The 24657-nt window shown below is 44.9% G+C and overlaps 1 protein-coding gene across 3 annotated transcripts; it reads left to right on the forward strand.

Moving 5' to 3' along the window:
- Window positions 1–3313: 3313 nt before the first annotated feature.
- CCND1 (cyclin D1) lies at window positions 3314–22740 on the forward strand. 3 transcript variants are annotated; one of them, XM_065683448.1, is made up of 8 exons: window positions 3314–4310; window positions 4399–4505; window positions 4795–4878; window positions 5806–6191; window positions 7813–8028; window positions 8661–8820; window positions 13714–13862; window positions 19264–22740. In XM_065683448.1, the coding sequence occupies exons 4-8, from the start codon at window positions 5994–5996 to the stop codon at window positions 19417–19419; spliced, it is 879 nt and encodes a 292-aa protein (XP_065539520.1). In that variant the 5' UTR covers window positions 3314–4310; window positions 4399–4505; window positions 4795–4878; window positions 5806–5993; the 3' UTR covers window positions 19420–22740. The 3 variants fall into 3 exon arrangements, with proteins under 3 accessions (XP_065539520.1, XP_065539519.1, XP_065539521.1); XM_065683447.1 differs by having other exon boundaries at window positions 3314–4505; XM_065683449.1 differs by lacking the exon at window positions 4795–4878 and having other exon boundaries at window positions 3314–4505.
- Window positions 22741–24657: the final 1917 nt, after the last annotated feature.

The following is a 24657-nucleotide window of genomic DNA, read 5'->3' on the forward strand; positions in this document are numbered from 1 at the left end:
AAACAATTGCAGTTTTCAAAATTGTATGAGGGATGCAAACATCTTACAGGTGACTACAGCAATCTCCGCTTCTAGGGTCTCACTGCAGCAAACAGCAAGGCCTCCTCTTACTGGGGTCATGATGGTGCCTGCCTGCTTAGGAAGAATTAGGAAAGTCATTTTCAGAACACCGGAAGCAAAGGATCATTCATGCTGCTGAACAGCAGCTCTTTCAGTGAAGCATCCTAAATCCTAATAATTTACATTACCCAGTCCACCAGTTTTAAGCGAAGCAGATTTCTTTCTCTCCTCCTCCTCACCTCTCAGCCCCTTGTGGAGAAACTTGCATAGTGAGATAAGTTAGGTAGTAAGAGGCAAATTATTCTGGTCATCATGATTGTTCAACCAAATGTATTCTCAACAGCAATATACAAGGAGTTCTAAAACGAGGCAGATGAGCCTCCCAAAAATGTGACTTCAGGTTAAGTCAACCGGAAGAATGGGAGAACATGGAAACAATTTAGGTGGGTGTCAGATGTCGAGAGTACATGGATTTTGAAAGCCTCTTTCTCTGTCACAAGTTAATGTACCAAGAAATGGGACCCTGAAGAAAGCAAGATCACAGGGTAGCCAAGCACCTGATTTACTGAAGGACTGACCCCTAGAACTGCCACTAACTTACACTAGACTTAAGAAGCACTGAGCACCCCCAAAAGTCTGCCCCCAGAGGTTATTTGTACTGCTTGACCTTGGGAGCATGTTGCAAAGATGCAGTGAGCAGATTTACCATTTTGAGACAGGTGGAGAAAGTGGAGAAAGCAGTGGACTAAAACCAGTGTGTGGCCGGATAAACTCAGATCTGGGTTTGGGAGAGCTGAAGAACAAGTGGTGGAGATGGTGACCAAAAATGTGCCCAATTCTTCTTTGTATTTGGACCATAGAGTCCCAAAATATGCTTCTATCATCACAGCTTTTTACTACAAAGAAAAGAGCACAGGGACACATGTTGATCTCTGGAGCCAGTGTGTTTAGCCAGGAAGCGAATCTGCCCCATGGAGGTACCCAAACCAGCCCAGCCTAACTGATAGCCTGGATCATGACTAGTAATGCTAGGAGAGGGAGATAAACGAAATGGAAGAGGAGGACACTCAAGACATTCCTGAAATAGCTTTTCTGCAGCATATGTCATACATACTGATTTACTGGTACAGGATTTATGCAAGGTACTCCACAAAATTTGCTTAGGGCTTTGACACTAAGGAATAACTCAGTGTAGGGATTCTTCCAGCAAACTCTCTATTCGCTGGCCCCAAGCACATCAGCGATCTGCCCCATCGATGGCTGCTGACTTCAGTGGGAGCAGAACTGAACCTGTAAGTCATGACAAAACATCTCCCTGTGTTGTTTGGTTTACAACACTGGTGAAGAGAGAGATGAAAAATAGTAACACCATGCTTCAAAAACTACTATCAATAGCTAATTCAGCGACAAACTTCTAATGGTATTTATAATGTACCTTTAACTTGCCTTGCAATACTATGAAGAGGAAGTGTCAGTTTGGAAAATGGAAGAAATGTTTCTTTTCTACCTTGTAAATCGAGTTTAAATGCTCTATGTGGCTAAGATGTGCTTTTTCATAGCTCACAAATCTGTATCAAACACCGGTGTCTACGTTGCTCATTTTCATGCTTTATGTATTACCAAACCATACTGTCAACAAAGGCTTCTGGGTTAACAGTGCATAGCAAAACAGAAACTGTAGCTGCTGGTTTTAAAATCAAAATATTTTCCACTGAAACGCTTTCACTTTGAGAATTCTGGTGCATAAAGACATTCGCTTGATACTGTCTGCCAGGCTTCCTTTGGTGCCTCCCCTTCCACCAGCTTGTTTCTAGTATGGCTGAACATGAGGATTCCCTTGATGAAGAAAGAAACAAAACCAACCCTTATTTCCTTCCATTTTCTTCCCCTGTCCTTAGCCTATTTGCCTCCCTTCTCCACTTTCTTACCTCTACTGTCAAGGCCCAACATGGTCTAATGTCCATCAGGTTGGGAAGCAATACCTTGTCAACCCAGGACACCCCAGCCAGCCTGCCCTGGCTCTGCAACAGGCTTATCCCTCTTTCACACCCCCCAGGCTCACACCTCTGCCCCTCTGTAGTTATGTTCTCCCACCCAGAAATCTTTCCTGAGCTCTGCTCTTTCACCTCCCTCCCTGCACAGGCAAAATGGCAGCTGCACACAGGCCCCACGTGGCAGTCACCATTTTGCCTGCTGTCATGGTCAGCACTGGATGGAAACCAGGGCACTGCTCCACAGCCCTGACACTCCTCTACATGGACCCACTTCTCCAGCAGCACTGTAGAGCTGTTCATCCATCATCAGTCATTCACCCAAGGGAGGAAGCCTGGGGACCTCTCCAGACACATCCAGGCCCAAGGGGAAAACATGATGGAGGCCACACCACCGCAGTTGTTCTCCTCAGCTAGGCTCTCATCTCCTCACTATTTCTGCCCTGCCAGGGCAGCTCATGCCTAATGGACACTGCTCCTCTCATCCCCAGTCCTTCGTGCAAGATCATAGAATCATTTGGGTTGGAGAAGACCTTTAAGATCACCAAGTCCAACTGTACCCCAGCACTGCCAAGGCCACCACTAAACCATGGCACTGAGGGCCTTGTCTGCACGGTTTGTGAACACTTCCAGGGACAGGGACTCCACCACTGCCCTGGGCAGCCTGTTCCAATGCCTGAACACCCTCTGGGGAAGGAATCTTTCCTAATACCCAGTCTAAACCTCTCCTGGCACAGTTAAAGGTCGTTTCCTTTGTCCTGTCACTTGTTCCTTGGGAGAAGAGAGCAGCCACCTCCTGGTTCCATCCTCCTTTTAGGTAGTTGTAGAGAACGATCAGGTCCCCCCTGAGCCTTCTCTTCTCCAGACTGAACCCCCCAGGTCCCTCAGCCGTTCCTCATCACACTTGTGCCCCAGGCCCTTCACCAGCTCCATTGCTCTCCTCTGGTGCAGCTCCAGCACCTCAATGTCTCTCTTGCAGTGAGATGCCCAGAACTGAACACAGGATTCGAGATGCAGCCTCACCAGTGCCCTGTACAGGGGAACAATCACTGCCCTGCTCCTGCTGGCCACACTGGTGCTGACAGAGGCCAGGATGCCGCTGGCTTTCCCGGCTGCCTGCGCACACGGAGGCTCCTGTTCCTTCCTCGTTGCGCCGCTCTTCGTAACATTACGGCTGCCGGGCTGAGGCGGCACGCGAGGAATGCGCGCGCCCGCGGCGGCTGCCGCGCGCGCCCGGTGGTGCGGGATGACGTCATGAGAAGCAGCCGGTCGCGGGCGCCGCGGGGAGCGAGCAGGAAGGAAGCGCTGTCGGAAGCCTCCGGGGCCAGAGCGGCGGCGGCGGCTGCAGCTCGGCCCCGGGAGCGCGGCCGGCAGCAGGGGAGGCGGCGGCATGCCCGTTCAGCACTCACCCGTGGGGCGGGCGGGGAGCGGGGCACGCACCCCCGAGTGCTGAGCCCGTAACGGGCGGCTCAGGCAGGGGACCCAGCGGGCCGGGCAGGTGCGGGGCCGCCATCGCGGCAAGCTCGTGGCCGGCCCAAGGGCTGCGGCGGCTGTGGCCAGACCCCTTGTGTGTCAGTGGAACCGGGCGAGCCCCGCGCCCAGATCTGCCCGGTCCGCCTGGTAACAGCCCGGCGCCGCCATTGGCTCCTGCGAAAGGCCGCTTCCTGCGGCCGCGCCGCCCCTGCCGTCCGCCGGGGGCTCCCCGGGCCAGCGCGGCTCCCCGCCGCCGGCGGCCCAGCGTGACGCCGGGGGTCTTTATGAATGAAACGCCGGCCTCCTGCTGGAGGGCACCCGCGGCCGAGCCCACCCCAACCGGGAGGGCGAGGATACTCGTGGGGGCTGGGAGAGGGGATTCCGAGCTCCTGGTCTGCCCGGGCAGCTCGGCAACGTGGCCGGGAGCACACGCTGGGAGACAAAACGCTGTCGTCATGCAGTGGAGTGGGACTGGCACCCCCGAACCAGCTGCTCCCCAGAGAGGTGCTGGGGGTCAAATTGGGGAAGTTCATTAAACAAGATCCCTGGTCTGGCCAAATGCCAGGACTGCAGGGTTGTGGCGTGTTTCTTCATTAAAAATTAAAACCTCCCTGGCCAACTGCAGTTGTGAGGACAGCAGTGTGTGTCCTTGTGTGTCAAGCAGAAGGACACAGCCAGGGGATGGAGAAACCGTCCAGATCTGCATGAGGGCAATCGAGATCCTCCAGCCTGTGATGTCCTCCTGACAGAGGAAGACAAAATGGAGACAAATGATCAAGCGAGCGGGTAAACTAGGAGAAATGAGCACGTATCTCACACAAAGAAATTACGGAGACACACAACTGTGATCTCTTTGGCATTGCTTTCACCACAGGTCACGCAGGAGAGATGCTGGAAGTGTTCAAGGCTAGGTTGGATGGGGCTTGGAGCAACCCGGTCTAGTGGAAGGTGTTGCTGTCCATGGCAGGGGGTTGGAACCAGGTGAGTCTTAAGGTCCCTTCCAACCCAAACCATTCTGTGACTCTATGATGACTCCATGGCATGTCCACTATGGCATGTCATGGCCTCCCTGTCCAGGAGACACTTCCGATACTGCTTTGAGTGCCCACATGATGCTGAAGCACAGAGGCCAAGGTGAAGCCAAGTGCTTGGGTCTGGAGGGTCAGGCTGGTAGCACATACCCCAGTCTGTGGCCTTCCACCTCAGTGTAGGACAAATTGTTTCTCCCATGCCTTGGTGCATTAACTTCAGTTCCAGTATCCCCTCGCAGGCCCCTGTCAGACCCTTGGAAAGTGACGAGCTCAGAAGAGACTCATTGTTTCACTGGAAACAAGGCAAAGCAAAGCATTTCCAGGTATGGGCAGCTCCGGTGAGGAACAGGAGTTATTTAAGGTGGGCTCCTGCTGCTGCATGTCACGCGTGGACACGCTGTTGGATGAGGCCCCAGCAGGCTCCGGTGGCTGCCAGCACCTCCCTCCCTTCTTCCCTCCCTGGTTCATCTCCCTACAGGGGCCGGAGGAAGCTCTGGCCACCATTTTGCTGCTCTGCTGGGATCTTTGAGCAGTGGTAGGGGCTGGGTGCTGTGTGTGGCCTGCTAGGATCAGCTGGTGCCCCATCCCTTGCCACCTCTGTGTGTACCCCTTCTGCAGGATAAAACCTTTAAAGTGACAGAAAAGACTTTAAAAAAATAAGGAAGATAAGAAAAAGCACAATTTTGATGGGGAGGGGGAGACCCCAATAATTCCTTCACAATTCTAGCATGCAGCAAAAACATCCGGGCTGGGAAAAAACAGGGGCTGAGGAAACAGGAGCAAGCTTTTTCCCTTGAGATCAACTGCTAAGGCTGGGAGTTAAGGTTAGGAGCGTGCAGGTACGTGTCAGTGACAATAATAAATAATAATAGGCTATAAGGGACAGGGTGCTGCCCGGCTCCCCCTGCCTGGTGCCCCCAGTAATATCCTAACCAGGTCTCCTTGTATCCACATCCTTGCGTGCCTGTGTGTGGCCTGGCCCTATTCATCATCTGGCTCCCGCTGCAGAACCCGCTCCATTTTTAAAGTTATGCATGATAAACTGAAGAGACAATTTGGGTTTCCCCCACCTCTCCCTCGCCCTTGAAGCGAGCAAGCCCTCGCCTCATTTGCATCGAACCCTGCTCGCTATAAGCGAAGCAAAGGGGGAGGACTTGAAGCCCATGGGATGGCTTTAGGGCTCTGCCCCTTGCTTTTGGCTCGCTCTCTTTCTCATTCTCTCCCGTGCTTTGATCTCTGCTTAACAACAGTAACGTCACGGGGACCATACTGGAGAGTTTTGTTGGAAGTTAGAAAGTTTTGCAGCCTCCAGAGGGCTGTAGCGGCAGTAGCAGAAGCAGCATCCAAGGGAACTCCTGGAAGGGGAAGAGAAGAGCGAGCGAGGAGCGCCTGCCTCAGCCCTGCTACAGAGAGCTGACTCGGAACGACGGAGGCGGCCATGGAACATCAGCTGCTGTGCTGCGAGGTGGAGACCGTCCGACGAGCCTACCACGATGCCAACCTCCTCAATGACAGAGTGCTGCAGACGATGCTGAAGGCGGAGGAGACCTGCTCGCCCTCCGTCTCCTACTTCAAGTGCGTGCAGAAAGAAATCTTGCCATATATGAGGAAAATAGTTGCCACTTGGATGTTGGAGGTTTGTATCTTGCGGGGATTTCCCTTTGCAAGCTTCGGCACCCAGATGAATTAAACCGGAGAGCTGCTCCCCCATCTCCTTGCCTTCACCCCCATAACCATTAATTCCCCCCCCCCCTCCCCCCCAGATTAGTTCCCCGGCTTCGGAGCCGCCGCTATTGCCGGTTCTTTATCCCTGCCGCGGAGGGGCGGCGGACGTCCCCCCCAACTCCACGCTACACCAGGCCGGGACTCGGGGGTGCCCCGGGACCTTTTCCAGCCGTCGGGGAAAGGCAGTCCCGGCGTGGGGGATCGCCGGGAGCGGCCGGGCCGGCGGCACCCCCGGCCCTGGTGCCCCCCGGAGGAACTTCTGCCAGCTCCTCTTATTTGGGGGGGTGGAATATATTTTATTTTAAATTAATATCCTTGTACACGTATGCAAGCGGCTGCCTGTGCCAGTATTATGCGCCATCTTTGTTCTTTTATTTGCAAAGCAAAAGTGTTTATTAATCGAAAAAAACCCAAACCCCAACACTCACCCCGAAGAAAGTCCCGGGGGAGACCGAGCCGAGGGTGGGAGCTGCGGGGGACAGCGAGGACAGGGGACCCCGCTGGGGCTGCGGGCACCGGGACCGCCCGGAGGGGCTCCGGCGGTGTTTTGGGGGGAGCTGCAGGGTGAAAGTTTCTTTGTTCAGCACGAAGAGCGGCTGTGAAGCTGCAGTCACCCCTCAAAGACACGCTTGTGCCGCGGCGTCCGGGCTGCAGGGTCGCCGGGGAAAAGAGAGTTGGAAAGGACGCCGTCCTATGGTGCGAGGCTCCCGGGGGGTGTCCCTTCGGAAGCCCTAGGAGCTGGGCTACATTTTCGTGCCTTTTCGGAGGCTCTGCGAGCCCGGGATCTATTTTTAATTAATTTTTGAAAGCGCAGCACCCCGCCTTTGAGCTGGGAAATGTCGCGCCCGGCTGTGCTGCAGGGCGAGGGTGGGAGGCGGTGGGTTTCACTTCGGGGGGGCTTCGTGGAGCCCCCCAGCAGCACCCCGTCCCCGGGGCTCGGTAAAGGACCCCCGCCGCTTCATTTTCATCTTTTTTCGAGAGCTCGAATTATTTTTTAAATATTTTTAAATATTTTTTGAAAAGATGACGTCTGGGGAAATGAGGCTGGACGCCACCTTTGTGTCTCGACCGGAGAGGGGGGAAATCGGCAGCACAACGACAAAGCAGATGACAAAAATAAAAGCGAAATAAGTCAATCCTGGGGAGCAAGGCCCGGCTCTGCACCCCATTCCCAGGAGCGGAGGGTCGCGTTTTCCTCCGCTTTTTCTTCCCTTTTTCTTCCCTTTTTCAAACTGGGTTCTAGGGGCTGGAAAGATGGGGACAGACCTTCCCCGCTTAGACACCCCCCTCCCTTTTTTAATACCACGAATCGCCTGCGGATTTCGAACGCCGCATTTCTCCCCAGTTTGTCACTCGTGACTTTCATTTTCTTTGGTGCCTCTGTTTCCCTCTTCTTTACCCGTTTCCCCCCAGCTGCATTTCCCCCCTAGTCTCCTTCAACCTTGCCCTGCAAAGCCTGGGGGGTGAGGGGAGGGGAAGCCTGCTTCGCCTCTATTAAATTATTCCTGAACGATTTCTCTCTCTCCTTCCAGGTTTGTGAGGAGCAGAAGTGCGAAGAGGAAGTTTTCCCCTTGGCTATGAATTATTTGGACAGATTTTTGTCGTTTGAGCCCCTCAAGAAAAGTCGGTTGCAATTGCTCGGAGCTACCTGCATGTTTGTGGCTTCAAAAATGAAGGAAACTATTCCTCTGACCGCGGAAAAACTGTGCATTTATACAGATAACTCCATCAGGCCGGAAGAATTACTGGTAATTTCACGTTTAATCATCTCAGGAAAGAAAAAAAAAAAGGGGAAATAATAAACAAAAATACGTGAAAAAAAACCCCAAATCGAACTCGCCGATTGGGACCCCCCTGCCCCCGGAGAGGGTGGTCTCCCTGCAACGGGGCTGCCGCCGGCGGGCGGGAGCCGCTCCCCGTGCCCTTGGAAGCTGTAGCCCATAAGGGGAGCGGGGCCAGGCCCGGGCTGTGGATGTGGATGAGGCCCGGTATCGGGATGGGGATCGGAACGAGGATCGGGACGGACCCGGCGCTCCCCCGCTGCGGCCCCCGGACGGCAGCGGCTGGGAGGAGCGCGGGCGCCCCCTGGCGGCCCCGCGGTGGCGCAGCGGCAGGAGCGTACGGGCGCCGTCCGCCCAGCGCCCGCGCCCCCTGCGCGGGCAGGGGCTCCGCACAGTGGGTTCCCCTCAGTCCCGCCGTAGTTCCGGCGTTCCCCCAACCTTTCCGCTGTCTCCCAGCCGCCGGGGAAGCGAGCTCGGCCGAGAGAGGGGCCCAGCCGCGAGGAGTGCTCGGCCGGGTGCATGTGAGCAGAGCTAACCACGTTTTCCCCTCTTCTCCTTCCTCTTCTCCCCCCCCCCATCCCTCCTTCTTTTCTTTGCAGCAAATGGAGCTGCTTCTGGTGAATAAGCTGAAATGGAATCTGGCTGCAATGACCCCCCACGATTTCATTGAACATTTCCTTACTAAAATGCCTCTCGCAGAGGACACCAAGCAGATCATCCGTAAACATGCTCAGACTTTTGTGGCTCTGTGCGCTACAGGTATGAGCCCTGCAAGTTAAGAAAACCATGCTGCTTTCCCCAACTTGCACACTACCCCCGGTTTGTACAGCTTCCTGTAGCTGTGACCTAAAGTGAGCTGTGGGGAGGTAGTTTAAGCCTGGTTATTGCCCTTTGCTTGTAGAATGTGGATTACTTTGCAGAGGTAAGTTTGCTTTGGAGAAGACGCTTTGCTTCTGAGCACAGTGCATGTTGCTGTTGAGGCAGGAGGAGTGCCTCCCCCCTTTGTGGCTTAGCTGTGGAGTTGTGGCAGGATTCCTTCACCTCTGTATGTGGGAGCTGCATGGGGAATCCCTCCCCATGTAGGTTGATTCTTAAGATGAAGTTTTAAAAGCAGAGAGAGATTTTATGCTTGTGAATAGCTCTACATGGGGGGGGGTGGGGGGTTAAAACTTCTCTCTTCAAGCTGCCTCTTGGCCCTCCCGTCCTCCTCCTTGGTGGCTGGTGGGTTGGAGGAAGGCCATGCAGCACTAAGGCTTTGCTGGCACAGCACTGAGCCACTGCCATCTGCACCCTGCTGACCACGTGCTGCACTGAAGCCATGTGCAGGCCTCCAGAGATGCTGAGTAGGGAAGTATCCACACTTGAAAACCTCGGTGGGACCTGTGCGATGGCATGGCTTAGTGTCGCGTAGTTTTCTTTTCCAGAGGTGGATTTGGTACATAAAAAGATGGAAGAAAGATTGCAGGCACTCAGAAGAAAAGTCTTTATTGCACGGAATTGGCTCTGCTGCAACGCCCAAAGATAGAACAATCGAGTTATAAAAAAGAAATACATAAACACTGGCATTGCTCTTCATCTTGGGCCTAACACCAACCCAGAGGGCAGTCTGTAAGTTAAGATTGCTTGGAATAATACTTGGTGTTGGGAGCACCACAACCTTCAGAGAGCTTCACACTTAACAGCAACGGCATTTTGGGAATATCAGACCTAACTGTCTGTGCCAGATCCCACCCAGAGCTTCCTTTGCTGTTAGCTAAAAAGAGCAGCTACCCGGACTCCCTTTTGGCTGTGGGGATGTTTAACCTAGGTTGTTCTGCTGGCAATGACAGGGATGAAAACAAGAGTAGTTCAAAGGTTGGAGACTTGCTAAGAGTCCAGTACTTTGATCTACTGTCGGTGTTGTTAACGTTTCTTTTAGGAAGCACATCCAGAGCCTTTATTTTACACTGCTACACACCACAGCTGGAGAATGGATCAGTAAATGAGAACCATGTTCTGGGAGTTTTACTTAGCTTCTTAAACAACCCCACAGTGCTGAGCTCACCAGAACTGGGGCCCTCTTCAGTTCCGTATGGAAGATGGGATATTGCCTGGGGAAAAAGCATTCAGGAAGGCTGCCACTGGGCTCTGTGTTTTTATTGTCCTTTCTGGATGTCGGGATTTTCTTGTGCCTTTTGCTTTCCTCGTGGCTTCTTTGTTGGCTAGTGAAGATCACATGTGGCTTAAGTAGCACCTGGACTTTGCTTTGCCTGTTACTGGGTTGTGTTGTATTTCCCCTTGCCAAAATGAACCTAGATGGACTGCAAACTGCCTGGATGCTGTGGGGCCCGATCCAAAGTCCACTAGAAACACAGACACTCACTTAAGTGGCCTCAGGGGCAAGTACAGTATATACTTTGCATGAAGTTCAGCCTGTGTCCTGTGCTGTAAATGAGAGGGTCTCCTAAGAAGAGCTGGCAAAATAATGCTTGCTTAGAAAATGAAAGTTGGCTTCACAAGGTGAAAGCTATGGAAGTGTTGCTAGATGTGCGTATATGTGGTTGCTCCAGAAAGAGAAGGTTATGCTGCAAGGTGAAGTTAAAGGGGAATTCCTTCTAAGCTCCCTGTTCAGTTGTCTGGCTGGTAGAAGTGGATTTGTTTGATTTGGTTTAGTTGTGAAAAAAAAAAAAAAAGAAAACCATTTTCACCAAAGGATGTCTTTGTGCTGTGGTAGGTTCGGGCGAAAAAGCAAAGGGAAGAAGAAGAAAAAAAATTACCAGGGGTTGTTTGAAGTTAACACATAATTGAGCTTAATGAATGGGGCTTTGGCATGGCCGAGCAAGGCAGGGAGAGCTCAAAAGGAAGCAGGCCTCTTTTGGCCCAAGTTAAGACCAGTGTTGAGGGAGAACTGCAGCTCTATACAAGCATAACAATGAATAGCAACAAATATTGGAGCTTCAGCATTTCATTATGTTCCTCTGGTTATCAAAACATACTAGGTTCCTTTTATACTACTATTATTGCTATTATTACTGTTGTTGCTTTCCTCCTCTGGGATGGAGAAAGAAAGATCCCCCCTTTGAAATGAATGTGTTACAATTCCCCTATTCTCCGGCCTTAATAAAATTGGAAGTCTCAAGGTATGTGACCAGTTGGAACCTGTTGCATCTTGCAGCAAGTGATTTATGTTCGCAGTTTTGATTTGCCTCAATGAAAAGATTTTCATTCATAGCCCCCAGCTCTCCAGACGGATGGAATTGCTGCTCCATTTAAAAAGGAAAAGGGGTGACTCGTCTTGTTAGGAATTTTTTTAAAGCGCTGCAGCGCCTATATGCCTGCTTTGTCCTCCCTTCAGGGTGGCTGGCATTCTTCTCTCTCCTCCCCCTCCTCTCTCTCTCACTCTCTCTCTTTTTAACAACGCTGAAGTTGTTTATTCTTTTTGGATGAAGTCTCAGATAGGCTACTGGGGATGTGTGCTTCAATTGATGGGGCCCCCTACCCCATTGTGGCTGTGTCAGGTCTAATTCATCTCACCGAAGCCCCCTTGTTCCTGAGCGCTCAATAGCGCAAGATGAGGCGATGAAGGCTGACAATGATGCCACACTCTTCACTTGGGGGCATCCAATTACAGGCGAGAGGGGCCCCCTGATTAATATGCTGAAATTAGTGGCCTCTGCCACAAATAATTCCTTGTTGAGTTGCAACAAAAAGGCAGTCCATGCTGCTTGTCTGGAGTGGTTATAGGGACAGACACAAACTGGTCATTTAAACTTCATTATCACTTTTCCACCTTGGAAAGGATGAGGGTGTGACTATGAATTCATGTTCTTGTTTACTGCTCCATTTAAAAGAAGGATGCAAATATTAATCCCAAACAGGATCCTGTCAAGACAGACTTATTAAACTGACACATTTTGGTCATGTTCTGTTTGTGGAGCTCACTAAGTAAGTGTTGCGAACATGCTGCCACACTACTACCCATACTACTAGCAGCCCAAGCTTAGCAGAATTAGTGCTCGCCTACTGAAATCCCTTACGTCTGAGGCCTACCTGCAACTATGTATTGTATTTCAGGGAGAGGACTGGCTTTGCAATGTGTGTAGTGTCAGTAAGTAGTCTGGACTACTTAGATTTTTGGGAGTGACGGAAAGTTGCTAGAAGATGGGTCTATTTAATATCTGCCCGGCAATGGACAGATTAGGAAAAGGGGATAAATTAAAATCATTTCAAGCATAAATGAGGCTATTTCAGATCAAGTTTCCCCTTCTGCTGGCAGGGCATCTCGTAAGTTTGGTGACAGTTGTTCATACCGGTTTAATTTTGAAGGTTTGCAGCATGCGGGGCAGAATGCCCCTTTGAAGGTAGATATTGGTCAGGGCTACAATGGAATGTCAGAGGTATGTGAATAGTTTCAGAAAGGGGACTTTCACAGAGTCCCAAAGTCTGTAGTTTCACTGGTAAAACATGTACACAGAAGTTACTTTATCATAATAAAGGAGATGCATGATTTAATACTTAAACTGTTCCACTGAGCCCTCTAAGCTGTCTATTCCTTTGATTTCATTCAGGGGTTTGACAGTTTATATTTTTTTAGCCCAGAGGAAGCTGTATCCTGATAAAAGCTGAAGGAATGTGTCTCAGGTTCTGGTGTACAATGTGGCATTTCCTTTTCTTCCTCAAAATTAGACGTTTACTTGTGCCACTTGCTTCCGTTGTTTCTGATTCTCCTCCAAGGTGTACACTGCCCCGGATCAAATGCACTCATGTTCCTCAGAAAGAGTCTTGGCATTGAAATGTGAATTATTCTTACTAAAAAAAAACAACCAACCAACACCAAAGTAACAAAGCAAAACAAAAACCCAAATGAAAAACATGTTAAATGGCAGAGATAGCCCCTTAAGGAATCATGGGAGTGGCTTTGTGGAGAGACCTACAGCAATGCAGTCTGGAAGGGGGCCCAGGCTCTTGTCAGCATGGTGTCACATCAGAATGTAACTGATTGTCCGCCAATTCTTGGGACCCCCATCACTTAGTTATGCCACATTTACATTAAATCCCTGTTGCCAGGGTGGATGGCAGCCACTGACAAGAGACTAGCTTGAGACAAAGCATTTTGAAAATGAAACCTTAATTTAAATATGGATTATCTGCCTCCTGACAGGGTTAAGCGGCCTTTCTCTTCCTTTTTTGTGGATGTTGTTCATTAACGCTATATTCCTTTGACTGTCAGTGCAAAGGTTTCCACTTTAAAAGGCCTGAGCATTTATTAGAGTTCACCTAGGATCCCATCACGCACAAGTGCAAACAGGTTTTCTTGGATGTCTAGTGCCACTGACCATAGTGGCATTATTCACATGAGCAAAGTATTTTAACATTTGAAGAACAGGGGCCCTGCTTATGATAAAAGTCCCTCGGAGTGATGAATGGCCTCCCAGACTCAGTGCTAGGAAGGGGTATTCGCTGAAGCACAGTTGCTCCTGTGGATAAGTGTTTACAGGTTTGGACCTGTAACAGTTTAGAGTGGGAGGCACCTTTCTGCTCCCAGTTTTCCTTACCTTCTTGGATGCAATACTTGGCAGCTGAAGGCCTGCTGGCAGCAGGGTGCATGTGTATGGGCAGGCTTCTAAAGTAATCATTTCAGTCTTTTTTTTTTTTTTTTCTTTCTTCATACAGATATTAAATTTATTTCAAACCCACCTTCCATGATTGCAGCTGGCAGTGTGGTAGCAGCTGTGCAAGGCCTGCATCTGGGGAACACTAACACTTTCCTGTCCTATCAATGCCTCACACACTTCCTATCACAAGTTATCAAATGTGATCCGGTAAGTAATTCTTCCTCTCGGTTGATCTCCTGCCTTAGAGTTTAAGAATGAATATGTAGCTGGTCTGACATAAATCTTGATCAAAGTCAAGATTGTTGAACGTGTTCTTTCGTGTCCATCCTAGTTATTTAGCTGTCATTTATAGCCATTAATAATCTGTGATTATGCTGCTGCGGTTCACTGATAGGAATGCCACATCCAGTTCAGATGTTTGTAAGAGAGGTGTAAAGGAGTAAGCAAAGGAAAAACTGTATGGATTTAGGACATTGCAGAGGCTGGGTTTGGTTGCAGGTAATTAAACCAGGAGTCTGTGTAAAAACTGAAAGCAAGACCACGAGAAATAGTGAGACCTCGAGGTATCTCTGACCTTATCTTTGACAATTCTTGAGGCCTTTTATTGTGCCAAGTGGTGTGAAAAAGCCCTTCTTGAAAGAGTTCTAATGATCTAATTTGGTTTATTACGTGCTAGACCTGCACAGTAGCTGGCATTCAGTTCCTTTTTCGAAACAAATGCTTGTCCCACGACTTTCTGACAAGGTAGATGGTCCTCACAGGACTCTCATTTTGCCCTGCAGCTTCCAGGAGATGCACATCAGTAACTAGTGAGCAATAAACCTTTCATGAGTGAATGGGCCAGGAAGGGAGCCTACAAGGAAGACCTAAAGTCAATGATCCATGTCATAATGGTGTGTGAAGTTGGGGCAGAGTTGAGCTTTGTTTTGTAACAATGCGGAAGACCAATAAATAGATGCTTTAAAAAGGTTCTTGTGAGGTCTCCCAAGCACTGGACAATGAGTCAAAATAAAGACAAGTCTGTGGTTAGCAGCAGAATCTTTGAGATGCTCTTCAATTATTTTACAAGTTAATAATCTAAATGCATAGAGAACTGTACTAGTCCAGACACTGCAAAATTAGGTTTGTATAACTGGACTCTGTTGACAGGATTGAGTGATTTCTGGAAAGATGAGTAATAATTAATGACTCACAAAAGAATATTTAACTTTCGATAGAAAGTGTCAAACAGTTGCTGACAAACATTATTTCTCAGCATATTATTTTGATCACCTTAATAGTGCCTCAGTATTGAGGGTGTTATTTTTGCCATTTATCTTACTGCAGCTAAAGTAATACAGATGCAGTGCTCAAATGTTAAATACTACAAGAACTGCAAATGCTGCAATAAAATGCTGCTCTGTTCGGTATTATATGTGTAATGCATAATGCTTCTAGTCAGTCTGTAGATATTTCAGTGTATGGTTGGCTACTATCCAGCAGCAGATATCTGAAGCAGGTACTGAGGAAAAATGCTAGGCTAACTATCTGTCCTGACAGTATCAATTCAAATAACTTTATTTAGTCATTCCTGATACAGAGCATTGAGGTAGATTCTCTCACATCTTGGAGAAAAACAGCATGTCCTTACGTGACTTGACTTAGTTGATGACAGCTCTTCTAAAAGAAAACAAAGTATTTTTATCAAGAAAGGAGAATTAATTTTTTTTCACTGTCTACTCATTGCAAGGCCACAATCTGTATAACCTGAACTTAGCAGCATGAAAAGGAAGTAACTCCCCTCCATCTTTCATTGCTAAATGTGTTACAGCAGCTGGAGTTAGAAGTGTTTTTACAGATTGCTACAGAAAATAAGCATCATTAAAATATATGTATGTATCACTGTGCTTGTAACTGAATAAGGGAGCAGCTACTTTAACTACCATGGCTTTGAACAGAGAAATCTGCTTGGTTTCATACAGAGCATGAGTCGCGTGAAGAGAGAATTTTCCGTAAGATGTGCCTGTGTAATCCATGGTATCAAATGCTATTCCCATTATCTTACTTCACTAGCATGTAGATGAAGTTTGTTACTCCATTGTGATGGTTCTCCTTGTGCAAACAAAGAGGCTTTATATTGAATTGTCTTGAAATATTAACAACATGCATTATAAGATGGCTAACATTCTCTTGGATTATGTGTTAGCTAGAGCAGCTGGTCTGTTGGATTTCAGGTTGTGAAATTACACTTTTTTTACCTTTGGTTTCAAAGACAGCAGAATCTAAAGTAAAATGAATATCACCTGATTGGAATTCCTTTATGGTTCATGTTTATGTTGGTAGAAGTCCAGTTTCCCATTTTGCCTTTGATCAGGGGTAATTAGAAGTCAGATAATCACAATTAGAAGTCTTGGGCTGTCTTCCATCATTCTGTTCTTGACCCCATCATCCAAAGAGATTAAATTTTACCTGACATTCATTTCCAGGCCAGAAATTTGCTAAACTAGATTAGATTGGGTTTCCATGCTGTCTGTTAGTACACTGGAATTCCTCTCCTGCCTGCCCCTACTCAGAGGCACCTTCAACCATGTGCTTGTTTCCAGAGCGGGTCAGGGAGTAACAAAGGATTCCCAAGCAGTTCCTTTTTTGTTGTTGTTTCCTTCCTTTACTATCTCTGGCCCTGGAGTCTGATCATGGCTTCTGTGTGTGTTAAAGGTATTTGACCACATCAGTTAAGCTAGTAAGTCTCCTTATTTTTCACAGAGGAGCTTAATTAATCCACGAAGGGTTTATGACCTTGAACAAACTGTGGGCACTGAGAATTTGGGTAGTGAAGTAGAAAACTTGTTGGGAGAAGTTATCAGAGTAATGCACAACGTTTGCTTTCCAGTGTTCAGAAGTACTGAGAATGCAAAAAAGCTTTGGTGAGGTTGTTCACAGGGAATTTTATTTTTTTCTACTATTTTTGCTAGCTCTAATACATTCCTGTAGTCAAACTCTTCATCATAGAATCATAGAATGGTTAAGGTTGGAAAGGACTGTAAGATCATGGAGTCATTTCAGTAAAAAATGAACAGAAATGCCTGAAACATAAAATAATTACTATTTGTTCAATTGTAGCTTAAAACATAGTCTCTTCATAATAAATTGTAGAGATTATGTTTTTAAAAAATACATTCCAACATGCTGTACTCTGAGAATCTCACAGAAAAAAAAAAAACAATTGGTAAAAAAAATACCTTTAATTTACACAGTCTTGAGTAATTGTCCACGACTGGAATCCAGAGGGAGAGTAATTTCTAGAAATGCTTTTCAATGGTTTTAGTTTTCAGAGCTCAAACATGCTGTATACAAATGGTTAAGATTAAAAAAACAAACCCAACCAAATGCAAAACCTCCACCAAACAATCCATGCCCCCTTCCCCTAAGAAAAAAAAAAAAGCCTACAAGGAGATGTGTTGCTCTGAAAATACAAATTGGCTTTTGATTTGGAATGCTGAAGATGCCACCTTGTTAAAACAGAATTACCCTCCGAAGTGCCTCGATCTGTAAGCCCCAGAATACCTAAACCTGTACTCCTGTACTATTTAATACATCTAATTCCAAGTGTGACTGAGGTATGTGGTACAGGACATGCAAGGAGGAGCCTTACAGTCAGGATTGATCAGTCATACCTTGAGAAGGGGTGAAAGGATTTCACAGAGATCTTACTGTGAAGGCCAGAGGTATGTACGAGCTAAAGGCATGATGACTTTAGGATATGAGGTGTTTCTTTTTGTCATTTAAAACACTGTGTATCTCTGTCAAGAGGAAATATTACACTAGGGTTTAAACCAGAAAAGGTCATAGGTTATGTGTTTTCAGTGAGCTGTAACTGATGGTCTGATCTGCTTAGAGGTAGGATTAACCTCCCTCTCTCAGAAAGGACTTGCAGAGAATTGTTTGCTTGGGTTTCTAATCTTATTTTACCCCAAATGCCATGTGCCCTTATTGGTGGCAGGGGAGATTTTTGTGGTAGTGGAATCAGTGAAAAGCTGGCAGATCACACAAGAAGCCTCTGAATGAAGGCAGAATTGAAACTGGGAAATAAAGAAAACAGCAGGCAGGTCACCCTCTCAGGAAAACAACATTCATTCTCAGTCATGCACATCCTAACACTTTTGACGGCAATTTATCATGGAAGACTGGGTTCACTGCAAGGGCTAACACAAGTCATAGGTTAAAGCAGAAAAGGCAATCCTGAAAGGAAACTTCAAAGTCCTTAATACACAGAGCTAAATTTGTTGGGAAAAAGCTTAGGATGTTTGTTACAAAGATAGGAGTAAACAGCACGCTGAAGGCATTCTGGCAAAACGTCCTGTGATTGTTTTGCCTATTTAAGGCACCATTTCCATGTCATTGCAATGGACGTACATGGCTCTGAAGAATGCAACCAGAACTTGCAGAATGTTGCGATAGGTTGAGCTAACAGGCCTTCTCCAATTGTAACTGCTGTGGATTGATAAGTAGAATTGGGTATAAATACTGACGGTATTATTTAATGCCTGGGGGAAGTTCCTTTTTCCTACCTTAGTGCTTGTCCTGGTGCTTTATGCTTTTAATTCAACTGATGCCTGTGTGAGTGGAGAGGGCCTTGGACCCTCCAGATAACTCACTAAGACTGGGTACATTCTGTTCAGAGAAAATGCTTGTGAAGGAAGGGAATGAGATCTCACCCTGGCTGAGATTTCAAGGTGAATGCACTAGCAAACTGAAAGCTTGACAGCACTTTGTAATGCATGGTTAGGAAGGTGTGTTTAGTGATGCTTCTGATAAATCTCCCCAGTTTGGGGTCAAACAGTCCAGGATGTTTTTCTGTTCAGATGCTTCCTGAGTTAGAATCAGGTTGCTAACTTGAGCTGCCCACTGCTGGACACAGCAGCAGTTGGCAGCAACTTTGGTGGGCATGTATATCTAAATACATGTATATCTTAGCACTTCTAGGTAAGAACTTTGTATTATCAGAACTCAGCCTGGAAAATTCACTGTTTATGACCATCACTTCCAGTAGACTGTACTGCAGAAATGCTTCTGTGGCCCAGCTCTGGTTCCAGCTCAGTTTCATGTCTTTACAGTGCTACTCATTTAATTTTGATTGATTCACACTGCTGTCCAGTCAGACTGTTCCCCTTTTTTCAAAAGGTATAAAAACCAGTGAGGTAAAAGATACTATGAATGGGCCTTTACAGGACTGCTGTGTTAGCAGCGCAGGCATAGTCCTGCCTGGGTTAGTTACTACATGTGTCACTAGTGGAGCGTGCAAAACATTCAGCTGTAGACCAGTAGTTGAGAGTAACAACAGAAGGGCAGAGGACCATGTATGGAGATACTCTCCTAGGCCATTAAATAAAAGAGGGCAAGAGTTAGTTGATGAAGTAAAGATCCAGGCTAGCATCCTGTAGAAAATGGGGTAGCTTGTCCAGTCCTTTTGCTAATCTTGTTCTTCCCAGACTCCTTTCAGTCTGCTGCCCTCCCAGATAACTTGGGTTATATTTCTCTTGCTTTTTCAAGAAATGGTATTTGTTTTGTGATCTTACCGTTTTTCTAAAGGACTATGGATCTTTTTCTGCTTCCATTTAATCTTCTGTAGGATTGTTTACGAGCCTGCCAAGAACAGATTGAGTCCCTCCTTGAATCCAGTCTACGTCAGGCACAACAGCACAACGTATCTTCAGAAACAAAGACTGTAGAGGATGAAGCAGACCTTTCCTGCACACCTACTGATGTGCGAGATGTGAACATTTAAGAGGACTTCTAAAGGGTTTGCTTGGCCAGAAAAAGCAGACAAAGAAAGGGCATCTGAGAAGGAATCAGCATCAGGATCTACCCCCCAAAAACCCTTTTCTGCAGGACATTTTTATACCAGAAGGGAAAACCAGTCTTGTTATATTTTTTCTTGCTCTGTCTCCCTTCCATCTGTGACTTCAAACAAACAAATAAACAAAAAATAACCCCAAAAACTGTCTTAAAAAAAGAAAAAAATAGTATTTGCATTACCCACAGGGGTTTGTGCTACAAAAATAGAGGATTTTATACAATAATAATCAACTAGTTTTTATATTAAAGTGTTCTTGTCTGTATGTTGTAAAAATAGGCATTAACACACAAAATGTCTCCAGGGGAGGTATTAGATTTGATTTCTTACATATAAAACAAACCAGCCAACCATTTTTAAAGTAGAAGAGGGTTGTTTTTTTTCTTCTCTGATAGTAAATGAAATACTCTTTTTTTTTCCTTTTAAAAAACATAGCTTTAACGCAGTTCTAGGCTTTTCTGTATCTTGCTTGCTTATGCATTTAGTCACTTTATAATTCATTTGTAAATGTTTATTTCCTTAGGTTGGTTTTTTTTTATCATCCTCTTCACCTTATAAATGGTTAACATAACCCATAAGTTAGTATATGTTAGTATGCAGCATTATTGTATGTTAATCTTTTTTTTTTTTTTGTGCCTGTGGATTGCCTGTGCATAAGGCATTTGTAGGGTTCCAGCTTAGCATTGTTGGAAAAGGCCGATGTACTACTCATACAGTACTCTATTATAAAGAGAAACCGAAATAGTGACATAATATATTCTATTTTTGTAATCTTCCTATTTTTGTAGTTACCTGTGTAAAAATGCTGGTCTGACCCCATAGATATTCAGCCTAATGATGGTCAGGTTCAATCCACAGTTCAGTCTTTTATTTTGTTGTTGTTTGTTTGTAATATTCTAAAACCATTCCATTCAAAGCACTTTCAGTCCATTAGATATAGGAAATTCTTTTTGGGAAATATTTTTTTCTTTTTTAATGGAATGGTTTGGAAATATATAAGTGCTTGTTCGCAAACTTGGAATTGCAAAGCAAGTGCATTTAACTATGGTGTTAGAGGAGAGGTGATATTTTTTTTCCGAAGGTTGTGTTCCAGTAAGAGAAATTGCATTCACAAATTGCCAGGAGATATCTTCCTATCCTTTTCTATAGAAAAGTTGAAGTTTAGAATCCTTTGGTGCCAACTCATCTTTATAAAATTAGGGGGCCTTAAAGGTTCACATATAGGACACATAGTTTTAAGGACTGTCACTAGATGTTTTACAACTGAAGGTTTTTAAACACTAAAATATATAATTTATAGTTAAGGCTAAAAAAAAAGAATATTTATTGCAGAGGATGTTCATTAAGGCCAGTATGATTTGTAAATTAATGCAATTGCCCCGTTTTGTTTTTGAAAGAAAGAATCTTTCTCCCCTTGACCTTGCAGTTTTAACAGAGCTTATTAAAGAAGAAAGGACATGCTTCAAAGGGCAAACCCAAAACAAAGCAGTCTGCTCGGCCCCTTCCTATCCATTTTCAAAAGCAGTCTAACCACGCAACAAAACGCCATAGTCAAGAGATATGAGAATTGGAGTACTTGAAAGAAGCTTTTTATTCCAGTATATGCGCCCCTTTTGTTTTGTTTTTATTTAGCTACAAATAGAAAATTTGCACATCTTGGCTATGTATCATTTTATTATTATTTTAGAAAGTAGCTGAAGGGACGTGGACATAGCTGTTGAAGTTGATGCTCGAGGAGAATGTGATGGTGAAATGTGTGAGAAAACTGCCGCTAAGGTGTTGATTGTAAAAAAAAACAAAAACCCAATAAAATGACAAAAAAAGGACAAAAAAAAAAAAAAAAAGAAAAAAAACTTAAAAATTGAAACAAAAAGAAAAAAGGAGTGGATGCTCCATTTTTATTGAGCTGCTATGGATAAATTCCCAGCATGGTTTGGAAAAAAAAAAAAAATTAACATTGCTTTTCTGTATCTTTGTCATTGTGTTTTGCTGCTATTTTGTGGATCAGTTTGTTGTTTTTTTGTTATACAATGTCATATACTGCCATGTTATAGGTTTTAATTTTCTCATAGAAAATTATATTATTGACATCACTTTTTTTTGGTAGACTTTTTTTATGTGATCAATTTTTACTTAATGTGATTACTGCTCTATTCCAAAAAAGGTTCCTGTTTCACAATACCTCATACTTCAGTTAACCATGTCTAGACCAGGTTTTAATGTTTGTACACAGTGCCTCATAGTTCTACTGCAGACGGAAATGCATCGAATGGGTCTCGCGATTTGCAACTAGGTTGTGTTAACTTAAAACCAGCAGCCATTTCAGAACATCAAGTAATGTCATGTTGTTGTAATGCATTTTATAAAGCTGGATTCTTTTTGTCTGATCTGGGGTTTATTATAGTAGTTTGAAGCTGTGTTATTAGCCACACTGATATATGAAAGGTGCATTATAATATAATTCTTGTATGCCACCTGATGTGGTTTCCCAGCAGCTGGAACGCATCATTTGGTATGATAGGTTATCTTCTGGAACTCTAAGTATTGTGTGTTTAATCTGTTATGATATACTAGGGTTTTTTTTTTTTGTTTTTTTTTTTTGTTTGTTTTGTTTGTTTTGTTTTTTTAATTATAGCATAATGCTAATTTAAAAAGCCTGTAAATCTCATAAATAAGCCAGCTAACAGAGTTGTATGCTGAAGAATAATCTAGCTGTTGCCTGTATGCTGCTAAACCAAAACAGAATTAGAACTCATTCTGAGGCAAATGCAGTTAAGATCCTACATAGTGCATAAATAAAGCATTGCAATGCTACTAGCAGTCGCAGGACCCAGGAGGACTGGATACATACTGTCCAAATTTCAGGAACATTTCTAACTGCTTACCTCATGAAACACTTCTGTTTGTGGCATCTCTGTGTCTCTGAACCAAACATGATTATTGAGCTAGTGCTTGTTGGTTATAATTATGTGTTACACTGAGTGGCAGTGTGTACTGCAAACTTCTGTAATAAAATACTGTATGTACTAAAAGGCCAAATCCAGATTAAGTGGGTTCATGCGCCAACAGAGATGCTTTATTTGTCACATTATTATAACAATCTGTAGTAAGCAAGCAATTCAGATTTGTACATTTTTATATTGTACTTATTGGCATCATTGGTCTGAAATGCACATTTTCACCAACAGACCTGTAACAGACAAGTTTCCAGCGAAAAAAACTAAATCTAGAAATAAAATTGGTAAAACCCAATGTCTGCTTCTGTCTTTTTTATTTTTATTATTTTATTTTACATTACCTTCATGAATGCTGAAGGGCAGTAGCCACCTGATTCAGTGAGTAAGCCACATGACATTTTCTGGTTTTGACTCTATACTTTAATAGTTGCAATGCTGAAGACCTTTTGTTGTTATTTTAGGAAACCATGGGTTTTTGGCAATGGGTAGGTGACTACTTGTCACAGTGATGTGTGTTTTTAAAGCAGCAAAGTAGTTTTTTGCTGAAGACTTTATTTTAAACAAAGTAAAATACCATTTCGTGGTTCTTGTCACTAAAAGGTAAAATAGAGTAGGTGTAGGATAATACAGAATACTTATTTGTATTTATTTATCAGCATAAGGTTTTGTGTCTTAAGATACCTTTATAGAAGATTGCAGCGGTGAGGTTAACCTGCCTTTTCCATCCCTTCTCATGCACAGCTTTTGTTATCTTGCTATTTTATCACTAAGATAACAAGGAATAAGCCTGAAAATGTAAAACCCTACTAAAAATACATAAAGAAGAAATGAACCTGGAAGGGCAGAAATTGTATATAAAATTATAGAATCAACTAGGTTGGAAAGACCTTTAAGATCATCAAGTCCAACCATTCCCCCAGCACTGCCAAGTCCACCACTAAACCAGGTCACTGAGGGCCTCGTCTACACAATGAAAAATAACCCGTCTCTATTCACATTCCAAAATATCTCTGAAAACTGGGGATGTGCATTATCAGTTATCACCAAAGCAGGACACAGAAACAGCTTATTCTTAGTAGAGATGGTCAGGCTTCTAATCTATGGGTTTGACTATTTAGCCTGTATTTCTGCCTTAAAAAACACCAAAAAATCTATGTAAAGTATCAAATGTTGCGTCTCCTAAGAAAAATTAGTAACCTAGTTGTCTGCCTCCTGAGTTTCCCACTGACTAAACTTCACATTCTTTGCAGTAAGTACAGAAAAGGAAATGAAAAATGAAACTCTTGAGCTAATACCTAACGTTAATCACAGCCCAGCGCAAAGTAAGTCTCAGTGCAGTTAGCAATAGATGAGAAACCACCTGCATCAGAAGAATCCCGGCTGAGCTTGTATTAGACTGACAGTTCCCAGTCATTTCGGACAGAAACTTGAACCATGCAGCCTGCTATGAAATCACAGATTGGGTAAGTAAAGTAATATCAGTACATAGTGGCAGCTACTTTTTTCCATTCAAAAGGGGTAAGGTGCCTCGATATGGGCAAGTTATACTGGTAGGCCACTGAGGAAGATCTGTATAGCACTGAAAGATGATCTGAACTAGATTCAAAGTAATTCTAAATACAGACGCCAAAGCTGGACCCTGTCAAAACCAACTAATTTTTTCCACACAGATCCTTTATCAGTTTTCTGTAAAATTTCAGCCTATTTCAAAGAAGACAAAAAAAAAAAAGGCTCACTTTTGTATCACTGATGGCTAACTTTTCTAATTTTAAATGCTTGAAAATTGAGGGGTTTCTCCATTTAGGACAAAAACCATTTTGCTGATAAAAACCAATAAGATTCAGTGAGGAATTTAAACCTGCATTTTGTTGAACATATTAAATGGGTCTCGCCTTTCTTATTCATTCTATAAACTTCATTAAAGCAACTGAAGTGTTCTGTGAGTTCAGAAGGTTTAAGCCCACATAGTCAGCTCTGTTATTTACATTTTCTGTGTCCCAAGCATCATCTCTAAATGCAATTACTAAATTTGAATGTTGGGTGAACTATGCCAGTATTACTCACATTGCAAAAGGCAGGAAGACAAGAATGCAGCAAAAAAACCCAACTTACTATAGGCTGTAAAACAATATGCATGTTCAGCTAGGCTATACTGTGGCTTAGTAAAGGGAAAACTACTGGCTTTTCTTATATCAGATTGAGACGTGTGCAC

The sequence above is a fragment of the Lathamus discolor genome, chromosome 6 (genome assembly GCF_037157495.1).
Source record: "Lathamus discolor isolate bLatDis1 chromosome 6, bLatDis1.hap1, whole genome shotgun sequence".
NCBI lineage: Eukaryota > Metazoa > Chordata > Aves > Psittaciformes > Psittacidae > Lathamus > Lathamus discolor.